Raw genomic sequence first — 18042 nt, 5'->3', positions numbered from 1 at the left:
GTTATTCACCCCTGCTGAATCTCTAACCAGGTTCCCATCTCCATCATTTACTTTCCTTGGCTGCCTCCCTGTTTCTAAGATGCTGTGCAAGCATTCTGTTGGCCTTCTCTCCATACTCACAGATCGCCCCTCCCTCGCCTTTCTCAGCTGCTCCACCGCCCTCCCTGTGGTTACCAAGTCAAACTCCACCTGTAGCCTCTGCCGTTCTCTTAAAAGCCCTGCCTCTGGGGTCTCCGCATACCTCCTATCGATCTGTAGTATCTCCTTAACCAGTCGGTCAGTCTCTTCCCTGTCCATCTTCTCCCCCTGGGCCCTTATCGAGATCAGCTCTCCTCTGACCACCGCCTTCAGTGCTTCCCAGACCATCGCTGCTGAAATTTCCTCTGTGTCGTTGACCTGCAGGTAGTTCTGAATACATTCCCTCAGCCGCTCGCACACCCCTTCATCATCAGTCAAAAGTCCCACATCTAACCTCCAGTGTAGGCGCTGGTGACTGTCTTTACTAACCTGCAGGTCAACCCAGTGTGGAGCATGGCCTGAGATTGTGATCGCCGAGAACCCAGTGTCTACCACCCCTGCCAGTAAGGCCCTGCTCAAAATGAAGAAATCGATCCGGGAGTACATTTTATGCACGTGTGAGTAGAAGGAGAACTCCTTCATCCTCGGCTGCCCAAATCTCCATGGATCCAAACCCCCCCCCCCCCATCTGCTCCATGAACGCTTTTAGTTTGTTTGCCATTGCTGGCATCCTACCTGTTTTCGAGCTTGACCAGTCCAAGCCAGGGTCAATAACTGTGTTGAAGTCCCCTCCCATGACCAACCCGTGCGAGTCCAGGTTCAGTATCTTCCCCAGCACCCTCTTTATGAACTCCACATCATCCCAATTTGGTGCATACACATTTACTAATACCACCTGCACTCCATCCAGTTTCCCACTGACCATAATGTACTCCCACATCCGAAACTATTCTACGTGCTTCAAACACCACCCTCTTATTGATCAGGATCGCGACCCCTCAAGTCTTTGAATCCAGTCCCGAGTGAAAGACTTGATTGATCCAGCTTTTCCTCAATCTAATCTGGTCAGTTACTCTAAGGTGCATCTCCTGCAACATCACCACGTCCGCCTTCAGTCCCCTAAGATGCGTGAACACGTGTGCCCTCTTGACCGGCCCATTTAACCCTTGAACATTCCAGGTGATCAGCCTAGTTGGGGGCTCATTGCCCCTTCTTCGCCGATCAGCCATCCCCTTTTTTTGTGCCCGCCTCCAGCCCATGCTCTCGCTTCCACCGGCCTGCTCCCAGGCAGCCTCCGCCCCCAACCTCCTCTCTGTCACTTGGCCCAAGTCCCTCCCTCGTCAGCAGAACATTTCCCCCCCCCCTCACCTCCCAGTAACAACACTCTGTAACCCAATCCGTTTGATAAACCGAACATATGCACACCCCCCCCCCACTGCACTTCCGTGAGCTAGCCCGCCCAGCTAGCTTGGTGGCCCCCATCCCTGGCGCCAGATAGTCTCCCACCTATTGTTCCCTCCCCACCCTCTCCCCTGCTCATACAAACATACTCCAACATCAAACAATCCCCACACAATTGCTCGACAAAAAAACATCAAAATCTAAACAAGCACACCTCCATCCCCCAACAGTGCAAACGAAAACCTTAACTCACTCGGCTCTGCCACTGGTCCCAAATCAATACAGCTTCCACAAAATAAAAAAACGAGAAACCTTTTTTTAAAAACAAAAACAAACAGGAAAAAAAAACCATGAACGCTGCAGCAAAGTTCAAATGTTCTCAGTCCACAAGCAGTCCTTTCCTTTTCTCAATGTCCAGCGCGTCCTCCGGCGACTCGAAATAAAAGTGCTGTTCCTCGTATGTGACCCAGAGATGGGCCGGATACAACAGTCTGAACCACCTTTTTCTTAAAAAGGATCGACCTAATCTGGTTGAAGCCTGCTCTTCTCCAGGCCACCTCCGCACTCAGGTCTTGGTAGACCCGCAGGATACTATTGTCCCACTTACAGCTCCATGTCTGCTTGGCCCACTGTAGAATGCGCTCCGTATCCAAGTACCTGTGGAATCTCACCACCATTGCCCTTGGGGGGGGGGGGGAGAATCTCACTACCATTGCCCTCTGGGGGTGGGTCACCCGTTCGCGGCTTCCTCGCGAGTGCCCGGTGAACCCTATCCACCTCCAAGGGCCGGGAGTATGCCCGATCCCTCAGCAGCTTCTCAAACATATCTGTGATGTATGCTCCAGCATCCGCTCCTCGGACCCCTCCGGGAGCCCAACGATTCTCAAGTTCTGCCGGCGGAACCTATTCTCTCGGTCCTCCATCTTCTCCAGGAGCTTCTTCTGCTGGTCTCTCAGCATCCCCACCTCCAACTCCACCGCAGTTTGATGTTCCTCCTGCTCAGCCAGGGCCTTCTCCACCTTCTGGATCGCCCAAACTTGGGTGTCCAATCTAAGCACCAGCCGCTCAATCGACTCTATTGGGTCCAAGCAGTCCCGTTTCTGCTTAGCAAAGCCTTCCTGGATAACTTGCATCAGCTTCTCCGTTGACCGCTGGGTCGATAAACCAGAGGTCTGGTCCTCCGCCATGCTGTCTCTCGCTGCAGCTTTAGCCCAAGCCTTCTCTGTCCTTCTGTTTCTGTCTTTACAAGCACTTCTAGTCCTTCTCTCCATGCACCAATGTGGGAATTCAGTACACAATTGCCTCTGTCTTCAGTTTTACAGTTCAGATCTGGTAGAAAATCGGAGGAAAAGGTGCAAAAGTCCGACCCGAGCGGGAGCCACCAAATGTGGACTTACTCCTTCATAGCCACCACCGTAAGTTGAGGGGTTGTTTTTACAGTGAGTGTAAGGAAACAAAAAACAGGAATATCAGTGGTGAATGATGCAAACCAAACAACGTTTTCAAGTTTAAGTGTGCATGCCTAAGAAAAAGACGAGGTTAAAACCTCAAGAGGACCAAATTCTATATTATATCTGATTTTCTATTTTTCATTCACTTTTTAATTCAAAGTTCTGCAAATTACAGATGACCCTAATGTTAGCTACCCAGAGATTAGTCCTGCAAAGTTTTTTGATATGCTTCCTTTAACAGGATAATGCTAATTGCCATTTGCCCAGATTACTTATGACAAATCATCATTTTGGAAGACTTTCATTGTCAAATTTAATGAATGATTTCTTTGTAATATGTTCTTTTCTGCAAAAGTTGATGTGGCCTAGTTGTCCAACTTGTGGAGTCCATTTATAATTGTATCATCCCAGAAACTCTGAACCACTTATTTAGATTTTGCTGTACTTTACAAATGATAGTCTTGCTGCTGATGTTAGAGTACTGCTCGAAGATTTTTAAAAATACATTTAGAGTATCCAATTGTATTTTTTCACAATTAAGGGACAATCTAGTGTGGCCAATCCACCTACCTTGCACATCTTTTTGGGTTGTGGGGGTGAGTCGCACACAGACATGGGGAAAATGTGCAAACTCCGCGTGGATAGTGACCCGGGGATGGGATCAAATCAGGGTCCTCAGTGCCGTGAGGCAGCAGTGCTAGCAACTGAGCCGCCCTCGACTAACGCTAGAAGTTAACCTTATACAATCCTATATTGTCAAAAATCTATAATTTAAAATCCATTGCAGCATTGAGTCAGTGGAAGCTTGAGAAAGAAAGGTGTTTTGAAGAGTTTCAATGCAGGGTCATGAGGTAGCTATATTAAGGTGCATGTCTATATGCAGAAACGCCTTGATAATATTCAGACCTGGGCTGATAAGTGGCAAGTAACATTTGTGCAACACAAGTGCCAAATAATGACCATCGGCAGAAGAGAAACTCGAACCATCTCTCCTCAACATCCAGTGGTATTACCATCATGGAATCCCACACTGTCAACATCCTGGGGGTAACTGTTGACCAGAAACGGAACGGGACCAAGCAAATAAATACTACGGTTGCAAGAGAAGGTCAGAGGCTGGGAATTTTGCAGCAAGTAACTATCTCCTGATTCCCCAAAGCCTGATTGCCATTTACAAGGCACAGTCAGAAATGTGTTGAGTCCAGCTTCAACAACACTCAAGAAGCTCAACACCATCCAAGCCAAAGTAGTCCACTTGATCAGCACCCATCCATCAATTTAAACATTCACTCTTCACCATCCAATGCACAGTGGCAGCACATGTGCTACATTAAAGATGCACTGCAGCAACTTGAAGAAACTCTAGCAGCAACTTCCAAATTCGCAACCTCTACCACCAGGAAGAACAAGGGCAGCAGACACATGTGAATTCCACCAGCTGCACATTCCCCTCCAAGTCGTACGTTACCCCTCCTTAGAACTCTCTTCCCCTTTCCTTCTCTGTCGCTGGGTCAAAACCCTGGAATTGTGCTTAACACCACTGTGGGTGTACCTATACTACATGGACTGCAGTGGTTCAAGAAGGCAGCTCACCGCCATCTTCCCAATGGAAGTTGGGGATAGGCAACAAGACACCCACATCACACAAAATAATTCTTAATAAAGTGATCGCAGGGGCAACTTCCAATGGTGAAATGTGGAGGAGTCGGTTCATTTCAGGTGATTTGCATGGCTGAAGAAGATCGCCGAGTAAAGGTGCAGCAATGATGGATTTGAAAGAGAATGATGATCTTAAATTATGATGTGAGCTATAACGTTCTGGATGAAATATAGTTTTTGAAATGAAACGCCAACATGAAGAGCACTGGAGAAATTATGTATTAACCAGGTTCTACATCTGCAAGCATAGATCAAGGGTCACTGGTGAGGAGGTTGAAGGAAAAAGACTTATGACTCTTGGTGGGAGCTGAAGAAAGATTTTTGGCTTTGCCACTAATTATTTTGTTGGAAGAATTTATGGTTTCTCCAGCTTGTCCAGTGCCATTTGGCTGATTGTTTACAGTGAGGAGTCTTTGAGTAATGATGCATTGATTGTCTCAGAAATCCAAATCTAATTTAAAACCTGTCAACAATATAAAAAAAAATTCTTGATTCTCAGTGGATTCTTCAGAGCCATTAAGAGAATCAGGTTAATTTCTGGTTTGAAACAAACCTGTCCATAAAAAGATTTCTGTTTGTTTTTCCCTCTTCAAAATACAAGGCTCACAATAAACCCTAAACCTTCCTTCTATTCATATCCTGTACGATTGTTAATTTTAGATTTCTTTAGAGGATTGAATTTGCCTGGTTATTTTATGATGTGGGACATAGTTATTTAGTACTAATGTGTGTCTCATTTCCTGCGCGATAGCATTGTTGGAGCATCAAGTTTTGCTTTGCCTTGCACTCCCTTTTATTAGTATGCAGCTTTGCAATATCCCACAGAGTAAGATGAGTATCCTGCATCAGACAATATTCACCACCGCGGATTGTGAAAAGATCACTAGCTAAAGAGCTATTGTTTAATTCCTGCTGGCCATCTTCCCTTATTTCTTAGAACTTGGCAATACCCACAAAATGCAACTTTTCTTCAAATAGTGGGAGCTGCTTATTATATAAAATGTCAGGCATTGAACTTTGAATGATCCACATTAATTTTATGATTATCACAATTGCAGTGCGTTATTTCATCCTGCAGAAATGGAGAACCAGGTATTTGTGCTACCTACCATCATCTTCAAGGTGTTTACGTTTTAAGTCCAATTCAGTTAAGGTTCATGTTGCATCAGTATTTGTTTTCAATGAAAGAAGGAGCTGATGATAAGGTTGCTCGAATAGCAGAATAAAGTTATCTTTGAACCGTTACAATCCGGTTGATACTACTGGAAGGGAAGGTGCCAGAATGGAGCTCTGGCTTAAAATACTAACTTTTTTTAAAGAAAATGTGGATGAACAGTCATAGGAATGCCAATTGACTTTTAACACAAAACATGAAGAGTTTAACTATGATTCAATACTCCCTCACTCCCATTTATCTTCCCAAATGTACACCAATTTTAATAACAGGTCACAAAGAATATCCAATGCTGTAATGTTCTCAGTAACTACACAGTCCCTGTAACCCAACAGGCTAACTGGGGTCAGACCGCAGCCCACAACCCAACAGGCTAACTGGGGTCAGACCGCACCCCACTCGGAAGCCAAGTGGTGGATGTCACCCAATTGATCTTCTGTGCATTTATCCTCAAATCTCTCCCCAGATAATTGTCTCACGAGTTTTTCCAAACTCCAATCTCAAAGACACACCATAGAATCTTCTTTCAAACAATGCTTTCTCTCAGCTGTTTTGGCAAGGATCCACTTCTGGGATTTCCACCTCCTTTTTCCGTAACCCTTTGCCTTGAATTGCCAGGTGGCATTCAAGCTTCCTTACACACTCTCAGGTACTCAGTCCCCAACAGAATACTATTTCAAAGATAGGAATTTAGACACCAAACTTTCTTCAGGTATCTGGCTTTTCTCCAGACAACTCACCAGCTCTGCTCTTCCCCTCCCCTTTCTGTCTTCAACTTCAATGAACGGTACCCTGCTCAAATTCCAATCCTGCTTTCCTTTTTACTTCAATCTTCATGGCAGCCTCTCTTCTCATTTCCTAGTTTCTAAAGCTAGTTTTCTTGCCCATTACTCCATTGTATGGCATTCTTGTTTCTAGCAGGACTGCGAGAGCTACCTTCTCTCTCACTGCTAAGCTCCAACAGCTCTTAAATTCCGTTAAACACAGTCACAAAATGTTTCTTTCCTAAAGAGGCCCCTGACTGCTCGGCAACATCTCATTCTTTCTCCAAGCTCCTGTTTACCTTTCACACTGTAAATTCTCACCACACAATGCAGACACATTTGAACTGAAACCAAAATCCCCCATACATGCAAACACCTTTGTTTAGCATCAATCTAGCTGGAGATTTACTCATCCTTACACAGAAACACCAAATTAAGCTATATTCTAAACCTTACTTTTAAATTTTATTTCTAATATCCAACAATACACCATAGAGCACTTAAAACTGCCTCTGCTTCCAGACATGGTCATGTGACCTGGAAGATACGAGGTTCAGTTTCTGGTCTCCAAAGTTTGTTGATTGAAGCCAGGATAGTAGACCAGATTAACAGCAGTACCCCTTGATTAGTTTTAGGACAATTGGTCCATTTTCCTGGTATTGATTAATGTTTGTTCAAAAGTGAACTATTTATAATACAGCTGCTTAATTATCCTGATATGTAAACAGAAAATGCTGGAAAATAAGTTCCAGTGATAAATCACTGGCCTAAAATATTAATTTCGCTTTTGAGTTATTTTGATGACTTTCATTTTATGCAGTACACGTTGTGGCTTTGCATTTGCAAAGCAAAACAAAATGTTGGTAGGTGAATTTATATGATTGTACTTCAACATAGCTTTTTATTTCATATTCTGAATTTCCTGAGCTGCACTGGGAGAACATATTTCAACACGAAGACTTTCCTTTTAAAATCCTTGATAATCTACCTCCGAACTGTGCAAAATATAGGTGTTTACATATGAAATGGTTAATTTTGGGTACGAATGATATTTTCAGCAATAGTGTATATCTAATAACCAATACAATTAAAGTAGTTTTAGATATATTTGTTTGATTTCAGCATTGGTTCATTCTTGCTGATGACTATAGGACAGATTTTTTTTTTAATATAGTGAATTCCATTTGATTGGTTTGTTGCTTTTCTTTTTTTCCCCATTGCTATTGTTTACACAGAACTAGATAGCATACCTATGGGTAAGTTAATTGCGCCTACTATTATGTGTAACTGCATGGTTTACTAAACAAGCTTGTATGCTAACCTTGCTGCATCTTTTAATAACATCTGTAAACGTTTAAAGTCTGCATGCAGCATTTTATGGGAACTGAATGCAGATCATCATTTTTCCTGACTCATCACCACCTTTTACGTTATGTGAACCATTGGAACATTGTCTACATGTGCTCCAGAAGTTAACTACTGACCATTGTAGCAAAATGTTGGCTCCATTTACGCCTTGAATGTTAAAAAAACCCTATCCACTGAATATGAAATCACTATAGGCCTGGACCCTTTCTGTCTGTTTGTTGCCACTTTAACTCATTCCAATAATCAATCTAAGTTATGGTTTTGTGAATGTATAGTTGATGAAAATAATGTTAGAAATACTTTATACTGGTCAAAGTAAAAATAATGTGTGTAAATACAAGCTAACAATTGTGCTCAACACCATTAATTTAAATAAGAAAAATGACAATAAAAGTTTTTCCAGTGATGTTTTTTTTCAAAATACTTTCAGGATTAAATAACACCTGTGGTTATCATGCACTGAGACAATCAAGAAGGACTGTTGAGAGCTACATTAGATTATGAACATAGTTTTGAGCACTGACAGTGTTTTGAGTAATTCTCCAGACTCTGATTAATTTTAATACCGGCACAGAGCATTGATCTATAATTTATATTGGTATAATATATGAGTAGTATATTTAATGCAAGATTATAAGACTGCTAACTTTTGTAAGTTTCGATATATGATATACCAACCAAATCTTCATTCAGAAAAACCCTATCAACGGTTGTCTCTAATTGAAGACCGAGTTCTCCAAATCATCGTGGTTTATGGTTCATTAAGGAAACAGTACAAAAAATACTTTGTCTATGACTAATCAGTACATGTTCTGTATGAATGTCGGAGGAGATGCAGGAAATAACCCATGCAGCCTTAGGAATGATCTAAATAATATTGCGTCCTAAGGTGTGATACAACTTGCAATGAGATGATCCACTGATTTTCAAGCCTGAAGAAATGTTTATTATTTGCAGACTTTTTAAGATAAAATAAAAATACAAAGAGTGAAGTCCAAAATTAAAAGGAACGCCATATCTCTACAGTGGGATATTTACTGACTGTAAATTTGATTCATTTTATTCTTCAATCTTCACATACATTCAGATGTTTTATCTCTGGCGGCCATCCTTCGAATGAAAACATTATTTGAATGTTACTATGTCAATAAAATTATGCTATTCGAATCCCCTGATTATATCCTGTGGTCTGTCTCACCACAAGTATGCAATAAAACAGGCCATCAAGTTATTTTCCTTCAGCGTCTGCAAAAGATGTATCCTGCCTCTTCGCTCCGCAAATACAATATTTGTTCAAAATGAGCCTAAATGTGCTAACCGAAAACTCATTTTCTCAAACATTATGTGAATAAAGAAGGTTAGGTTTTGTGATGATTTGTATTTTTATGTTAAACCTTGCAAGGCTTTTGTTCCATGCAGTCTTGGCTGCACTGATTCCATTGTACCAAGGGCTGCCAACGATGTCAGTGTAGGGTTCCAAGATTTAAGTCAAATGTTCTTCCTGTTGACAGACACCCATGCATCTTGCTTTCAGTATCTACCATACCCTATCAGCCTCTTTGATCTAGGAGCATTTGTACATACACCCATGGGTTTGTTAATTTTCTCCCATTATTGGCAAAAGATCCTGTGTTCTCGAGCAGAGATAAAATGATCTTGGTCTGTTTTCCTCTTGCTTTATTTCTCTTTTGTGAGTTCTTCTAAATAAGTTCTATTTTCTGCATTTTTCAACATTTCTTGATCTTTTCAGATGTACCATTGGAGTTTGTTTCTAGCTCAGATTTCTTGTTGAAGCTTTAGATGCTGAGCTCTAAATTTGCAAGCTCTAAATGGTGTGGCTCAATGCCTGAATGTAAATTCCACATCCCTGATTGTTCCACAAACATACAGATGTATTCCATTGCCCTTGCATACAGCATCACCTCTTGCAATGTGTGGCCCATTCAGAACTTTTTTTTTTTGAAATAAATTTTATTGAAATTTTTTTAATTTATACAACAATAACGCACCATAGTAAAATAACAATAATATTAACAATCATAAACATTTGCCCCACCTCCATGAACAACACAGCATTTTAACAACAACGCAAATTAACACAATATAAAGTTACAGAATAGACACTACAATAAGGAACCCCCCCCCCGAGTTGCTGCTGCTATTGACCAAGTTACCTATCTTTGAGCCAGGAAGTCCAGAAAAGGCTGCCATCGTTTATAGAACCCTTGTATTGATCCTCTCAGGGCAAATTTGACCCTTTCCAATTTTATAAATCCCGCCATGTCACTGATCCAGGTCTCCACACTTGGGGGCCTTGCATCCTTCCACTGTAGCAGAATCCTTCGTCGGGCTACTAGGGACGCAAAGGCCAGGACACCGGCCTCTTTCGCCTCCTGCACTCCCGGCTCTACCGCAACTCCAAAAATGGCGAGTCCCCACCCTGGTTTGACCCTGGATCCAACCACCCTCGGCACCGTCCCCGCCACCCCCTTCCAGAATTCTTCCAGTGCTGGGCATGCCCAGAACCCATTCAGAACTTTTTTAAGAGATTAAAAAGCTTGAAGTACAGAAGACAATTCTGAAATAAAAGATTTATTGTTGAACCATCCACATGGTGCAAATGAGACCATAAGGCCTAGGAGCGGAATTAGGTCATTCGGCCCAGCGAGTCTACTCCGCCATTCAATCATGGCTGATATGTGTCTCATCCCCATTCTCCTGCCTTCTCCCCATACTAATCAATAAACCTATCTATCTCTCTTAAAGACACAGGGATTTGGCCTCCACAGCTTTCTGCATTCCACAGATTCATCACCCTCTGGCTGAAGAAATTCCTCCTTATCTCAGTTTTTAAGGATTGTTCCTTCAGTTTGAGGCTGTGCCCTCGGGTTCTTGTTTTTCCTACTGGGGAAACATCTTCTCCATGTCCACCCTATCTAGGCCTTTTCAGTATCCTGTAGGTTTCAGTGAGATCTCTCCTCATCCTTCTAAATGCCAATGAGTACCCAGAGTCCTCAACCGCTCCTCAGGTGACAAGCTCTTCATTCCAGGGATCATTCTCGTGAACATCCACTGGACCCTTACCAAGGCCAGCACATCCTTCCTTAGATACGGAGCCCAAAACTGCTCTGCTCACAACTTTAACTTTCCAAATATTGACTGGAAAAGATATAGTTCGAGTACATTAGATGGGTCGTTCTTTGTACAATGTGTGCAGGAGGGTTTCCTGACACAATATGTTGACAGGCCAACAAGAGGCGAGGCCACATCGGATTTGGTTTTGGGTAATGAACCAGGCCAGGTGTTAGATCTGGAGGTAGGTGAGCACTTTGGAAACAGTGACCATAATTCGGTGACCTTTACATTAGTGATGGAAAGGGATAAGTATACCCCGCAGGGCAAGAGTTATAGCTGGGGGAAGGGCAATTATGATGCCATTAGACATGACTTAGGATGTGTAGGTTGGAGAAGTAGGCTGCAAGGGTTGGGCACACTGGATATGTGGAGCTTGTTCAAGGAACAGCTATTGCGTGTTCTTAATAAGTACGTACCAGTCAGGCAGGGAGGAATGGGTAGAGCGAGGGAACCGTAGTTTACCAAAGAAGTGGAATCTCTTGTTAAGAGGAAGAAGGAGGCCTATGTGAAGATGAGGCGTGAAGTCTCAGTTGGGGCGCTTGATAGTTACAAGGAAGCGAGGAAGGATCTAAAGAGAGAGCTAAGACGAGCAAGGAGGGAACATGAGAAGTCTTTGGCAGGTAGGATCAAGGAAAACCCAAAAGCTTTCTATAGGTATGTCAGGAATAAAAGAATGACTAGGGTAAGAGTAGGACCAGTCAAGGACAGTGGTGGGAAGTTGTGTGTGGGAGGCTGAGGAGATAAGCGAGATACTAAATGAATACTTTTCGTCAGTATTCACTCAGGAAAAAGATAATGTGGTGGAGGAGAATGCTGAGACCCAGGCTATTAGAATATATGGCATTGAGGTGCGTAGGGAAGAAGTGTTGGCAATTCTGGACACGGTGAAAATAGATACGTCCCTGGGGCCTGATGGGATTTATCCTAGGATTCTCTGGGAAGCCAGGGAAGAGATTGCTGAGCCTTTGGCTTTGATTTTTATGTCATCATTGGCTACAGGAATAGTGCCAGAGGATTGGAGGGTAGCAAATGTGATCCCTTTGTTCAAGAAGGGGAGTAGAGATAACCCCGGTAACTATAGGCCGGTGAGCCTCACGTCTGTTGTGGGTAAAGTCTTGGAGAGGATTATAAAAGATACGATTTATAATCATCTAGATAGGAATAATATGATTAGGGATAGTCAGCATTGTTTTGTGAAGGGTAGGTCATGCCTCACAAACCTTATTGAGTTCTTTGAGAAGGTGACTGAACAGGTAGACAAGGGTAGAGCAGTTGATGTGGTGTATATGGATTTCAGTAAAGCGTTTGATAAGGTTCCCCATGGTCAGCTATTGCAGAAAATACGGAGGCTGGGGATTGAGGGTGATTTAGAGATGTGGATCAGAAATTGGCTAGTTGAAAGAAGACAGAGGGTGGTGGTTGATGGCAAATGTTCAGAATGGAGTTCAGTTACGAGTGGCGTACCACAAGGATCTGTTCTGGGGCCGTTGCTGTTTGTCATTTTTATAAATGACCTAGAGGAGGGCACAGAAGGTTGGGTGAGTAAATTTGCAGACGACACTAAAGTCGGTGGAGTTGTAGACAGTGCGGAAGGATGTTGCAGGTTACAGAGGGACATAGATAAGCTGCAGAGCTGGGCTGAGAGGTGGCAAATGGAGTTTAATGTAGAGAAGTGTGAGGTGATTCACTTTGGAAAGAAAAACAGGAATGCGGAATATTTGGCTAATGGTAAAATTCTTGGCAGTGTGGATGAGCAGAGGGATCTCGGTGTCCATGTACATAGATCCCTGAAAGTTGCCACCCAGGTTGATAGGGTTGTGAAGAAGGCCTATGGTGTGTTGGCCTTTATTGGTAGAGGGATTGAGTTCCGGAGCCATGAGGTCATGTTGCAGCTGTACAAAACTCTGGTACAGCCGCATTTGGAGTATTGCGTACAGTTCTGGTCGCCTCATTATAGGAAGGACGTGGAAGCTTTGGAACGGGTGCAGAGGAGATTTACCAGGATGTTGCCTGGTATGGAGGGAAAATCTTATGAGGAAAGGCTGATGGACTTGAGGTTGTTTTCGTTAGAGAGAAGAAGGTTAAGAGGTGACTTAATAGAGGCATACAAAATGATCAGAGGGTTATGTGGTGATCACAAGTTAACTAGATGCAATACAACTGAGCAAACACAAGAGGGAGCACGGGAGAGCCATAAAAATACACCGGGACAGGAAGTGAGGACACACTTCACGGAAGGCAGAACTTGTAGCAGGACACAGACACACAAGCAGGCAGGCAGGCAGCACTTGAGGTAGCGTATGTTAAGGTCTGAAGAGAGAACAAATTCACAATAAAGCATCTTCTCCACATTTGTGACTACGAGCTTTATTAAGACACGAGGAACAACACAGGTTAGATAGGGTGGACAGTGAGAGCCTTCTCCCGCGGATGGAGGTGGCTAGCTCGAGGGGACATAGCCTTAAATTGAGGGGTAATAGATATAGGACAGAGGTCAGAGGTAGGTTTTTTACGCAAAGAGTGGTGAGGCCGTGGAATGCCCTACCTGCAACAGTAGTGACCTCGCCAACATTGAGGGCATTTAAAAGTTTATTGGATAAGCATATGGATGATAATGGCATAGTGTAGGTTAGATGGCCTTTAGTTTTTGACTTCCCATGTCGGTGCAACATCGTGGGCCGAAGGGCCTGTACTGCGCTGTATCGTTCTATGTTCTACGTTCTAATACTCCAAATGGGGTCTGACCACATCCTTCTACAACCTCCGGAGTACATCCCTGCTCTTGTATTCTAGCCCTCTCAACATGAATGCTAACATTGCATTTACCTTCCTAACTGCCGACTGAACCTGCATGTCAACCTTAAAGAGAATCTTGACCTAGGACTCCTAGGTCCCTTTGTGCTTTTGATTTCCTAAGCCCTTTCCCATTTAGAAAATAGTCTATGCCCCCATTCTTCCCACCAAAGTGCATAACCTCGCACTTTTCCACATTGTATTCCATAGGGGGCAACAGAGCAGCATGGTGGTTAGCATAAATGCTTCACAGCTCCAGGGTCCCATGTTCGGTTCCCGGCTGGGTCACTGTCTGTGTGGAGTCTGCACGTCCTCCCCCTGTGTGCGTGGGTTTCCTCCGGGTGCTCCGGTTTCCTCCCACAGTCCAAAGATGTGCGGGTTAGGTGGATTGGCCATGCTAAATTGCCCGTAGTGTCCTAATAAAAGTAAGGTTAAGGGGGGGGGGGTTGTTGGGTTACGGGTATAGGGTGGATACGTGGGTTTGAGTAGGGTGATCATGGCTCGGCACAACATTGAGGGCCGAAGGGCCTGTTCTGTGCTGTACTGTTCTATGTTCTATCTGCCACTTCTTTGCCCACTCTCCTAGCCTATCCAAGTCCTTAAGAATTCAAAACCGGAAGACAACAACTGCACATGGTACTCACACGTTTAAATTCAGAGTACATTAAGATTTAAATCTTCACTGCTTCCTCCTGTTCTCTCTCTCTCTCTCTCTCTCTCTCGCCCTCAGCCCCCACCCAAAAAAAATTTGTTATAATGCTTATTGCGAACTGGAGTTGGAGAAGTTTGTAGTTTTTGCAACCTCACCCTGTTGTTGCTCAGTGTCTTCATATGCTGCCTCCACTGATTGCATTGGAACTTGGCACTCTGAGTGGAAGTGGGCGAAGTTTTGCTTTTCTCCTCTGCTAGATGTGGGAGTAGTATTGTTGGACAGGCTTAGATTTCATTTGAGAGTCGCAGAGAGGAAATTAAATGCTCACCACAAAAAGAATGGAGGCTTGGCAGCACCTTGAAAAATGGAGAAAGTTTAGGAATTAATTGCAAAGTGTATTCCCTCTGCTGGGACACAGTATTATCATGCTGACCATGCTAGTTCCTGATTTATTTTAATCACTTGGGGTGTGATGCTTCAACTGACCAGATTTTTTTTTTTTTTTTTTTTTGCAGTCTTGCTCTTTTAAGATATACTACCTAGTTCACTAATGGTTCATGCAGCAACCACTGCAACTTAACTTTGTCCTTAACAGGAAACATGTATTGCTAATTGCGCCGTTGGAACATGAAGTATTCTGAGCTTGCAAGATCGCATCTTGACCAACCCATTTGGGGGGGAAAGAGAATTAACTTTTAGCTTGGAACTCTCCATGCAGTTTAATTGAAATTGAAGTCTTCGTAATCTTAGCATACAGATGAATGCATTCTTGTTCGGCTAATTTTTATATTAGGTGAAAAGAAGCAGCAGTTTTGTTAATAAACGCAATTTGAAGTGAATTAATTACAACAATAGAGCTACAGAGAAGTTTGTATTTTTCTTTGCACTTTCACTGTTTTTGTGCTGTGACTACAATGGCAGGCAATTGCCGCATTTCATCTGGAGCTGATCGGCTAGTTGAGTGATTTTTCACCACTGTCAGTAGTATTTGTACATTTTTGCACTCTCCTATAAACTGGATTTGAAGTTTTCCTTCAGTTGTCATTCTTTGGCTCTACAACAGGTCTGATAATGTTTGTATGTGGAGAATGAACAAAAGAAACACCAAATCATTTGCCTTCAGTATCATCTTCATACTTTGTTTATTTTTCATACATAACGCCTGCTGTAACCTAATGAGGACCTGCTGTAACCTAATGAGTACCTTTCTCATTAGTACTTTTGCATCAAAATATAAACACTCCTGTTAAACATCTAGAACAAGCCTTGCATGTACTGTAGCAGGGAGCAATCACATTACCTCTTGAAGTTTCCTTAAACTTCACAGTTACCTATCACTTGCTTGTTTGAATGACAACTATTGGCTTGGTACACATTTAAAGATTGGGGGTGGGGTCATAAGCAGATGGATTGTGTATTTGTCCGCACCAAATGATCCCTTCAGTCTTGTATACCAAAGCTGTTATGCACCCCAACCTATTCATATTAAAATTGAGTTAGATTTTAATTAAAACATCATATTGTCAAGTACTCTAAGCAAATGTAGCTATTTGGAATCGAATTAAACAATTCAGCAGTGACCCTATCCTAGGGTAGATGTTTTTAACAAATTGAAAAAGTAAAGAATCTACAACCTTTGCTGTATCCAATCTATCAATTTGAATACAAGGTGAAAATTGAAACTTACAAAGTTGTTTGAAACAAAAACTTGTAATCAGTCCGTATCTGTAGAGAGCATGACAACTGAACATTTCTGGAATAGCACTGAACACTGAGCTAAGAACAATTTTACCTAAGTCTGTTGCTGCAACTTCATTTCTAATTTGATTTTAATGACAAATTTGATTTAAGGATACATTACTATGGCAAAATATGTAATCGGTTCCTTTTTGTAATATTTTAATGGAATCAAGATAGTGTACCCTTTTGTTAATATAACTGCATTGTATTTTTTTTTTATTGATTCGCCCTTTCGAGATTAATAGTTCATGGCAGCTAAATTTCAAATTTAAACAAGTTTTCACTATCTGGGCAGAATGAATTGTGACTGAAGGAATATATAAATTTTCCAGGCCACCATTCCAAGAGAGAGACGATTATTTTCTTTGTGAGTTACAGTATGATTGTGATATTAATCAATGTCATTGTGTTGCCTGCCTGTGATATTACAGATACTTTGTCAGGAATTATTTGCTGTCCAATTCATGTAGGATAAATTGGCCGTGACTACAACGCAAAATTGTGTAGTTGACTAATAGATGACATGTGCAATACAAATTGTTGCTAAAATTCCTGTAACTTAAAGCATAAATAAAATAGTAATTACAGTGCAGTACCTGATCTTTGTTCTTGGGTTCAGGTGATCATTGTGAGGCGGTTAGCTATTTAACTATTGGTCTGATGCTCTCTGACCTTTAGATTACTGCTCTGTAATCTTTTTTCAGTTACCTCTATGTTCTGCACAACTGTTAGGAAATATAAGGTGAAAGTCACTAGCACAAGTATATAAATATAATCTTAGTCCTTGAAGTTTCTAAGTACCTGATATCTCTAGGAACCTTTTAGTGTAAAATAAAGGGATAACATTTATGTTTTGTAATAACTTGTAGAAAATGGAGATGAAAGCAGTGAAGAAGAAAATGTAACTAGTCCTGGAACAGAAGGCAGGTAAGATAATGTACTCAATAGTGCCAAAGCGCACTGCTATTTTATTTCTGGCAAGCTTTTCCTATTTTCCCAAAAAAGTGCAGTTATTTCCATAACTTGTGACGTATTGAACAGAATAAAACACAGAAATCTCTAGAAAGTGTGTCCAGGAATCTGCCACAATATTTAACTTGGTATTGTTGAAGTTAATTAAATTAAGAATTAAGCTCAAAAACACTAATATTTTTGGAGAAATTAAATTGCTTTGTACTTTAAATAATTTGAAGCCATCTTGTTAGCTTGGATAAGTGTGTGGGGGGAATGTGTATGTGCGGCTGCAGCTTGTCAGCCTCCCGAGTGTCGATCGCGGACCCAGTGAATCCCGCATGTTTTTCATTGAAATCGATTGTGTTCCAAGTGGCACCGGTCCTAGCCCCTGAACGGTAGCGGAATTGGTCCAGTTACAGTGCCAATTTTTCTGTCGTAAATGTCTACTGCAGGGGTGGGCAAACTACGGCCCGCCAAAGGTCTTTATGCGGCCCACCAAGATCAAGTCATAAAAAAATTTTTTTTTTTAATGTTTTTTTTAAATATTTTTTAATTTTAAGGTTAATGGGGAGGGGGGGCTGTTGGGTTACTGGTATAGGGTGGATACGTTGACTTGAGTAGGGTGATCATTGCTTGGCACAACATGTGTTTCATGTAAAGTTTCTACTTTAAAATATTAATTAATAAAAATTAATTGCTTTTTTTTTCTTTAAAAACCTTTTATTTTGGTTATTTTAAATATTAATTATTTTACTTAATATACTATGCGGCCCTTTAAAATTGTGAATTTCTGAATGTGGCCCTTGCACGGAAAAGTTTGCCCACCCCTGGTCTACTGATTCTGCATTGGCGTCAACACTTTGTCTCAGAAACGCAGAATCCTGGCCAAAGTTTTCTGATTAATTAATAACATCCCCACCTGTAAAACTTGTA

General features: G+C 42.0%; 1 protein-coding gene across 5 annotated transcripts in view; it reads left to right on the top strand.

Annotated features, from left to right (window-relative positions):
• Window positions 1-18042, top strand: part of kif21a (kinesin family member 21A) — a 175040-nt gene that overhangs the window by 121922 nt on the left and 35076 nt on the right. For 3 of the 5 annotated variants that reach the window (XM_038811219.1, XM_038811218.1, XM_038811216.1), the window contains exons 23-24: window positions 7703-7723; window positions 17025-17082. In XM_038811219.1, coding sequence (XP_038667147.1) covers window positions 7703-7723; window positions 17025-17082 — 79 coding nt within the window. The remainder of the gene's footprint in view (window positions 1-7702; window positions 7724-17024; window positions 17083-18042) is intronic. The other 2 variants (XM_038811220.1, XM_038811217.1) reach the window with 1 other exon arrangement.

Source organism: Scyliorhinus canicula, chromosome 11, assembly GCF_902713615.1.
Source record: "Scyliorhinus canicula chromosome 11, sScyCan1.1, whole genome shotgun sequence".
NCBI lineage: Eukaryota > Metazoa > Chordata > Chondrichthyes > Carcharhiniformes > Scyliorhinidae > Scyliorhinus > Scyliorhinus canicula.
The sequence above is the reverse complement of the archived record's forward strand: the minus strand, read 5'-3'. Positions and strand labels throughout refer to the sequence as shown.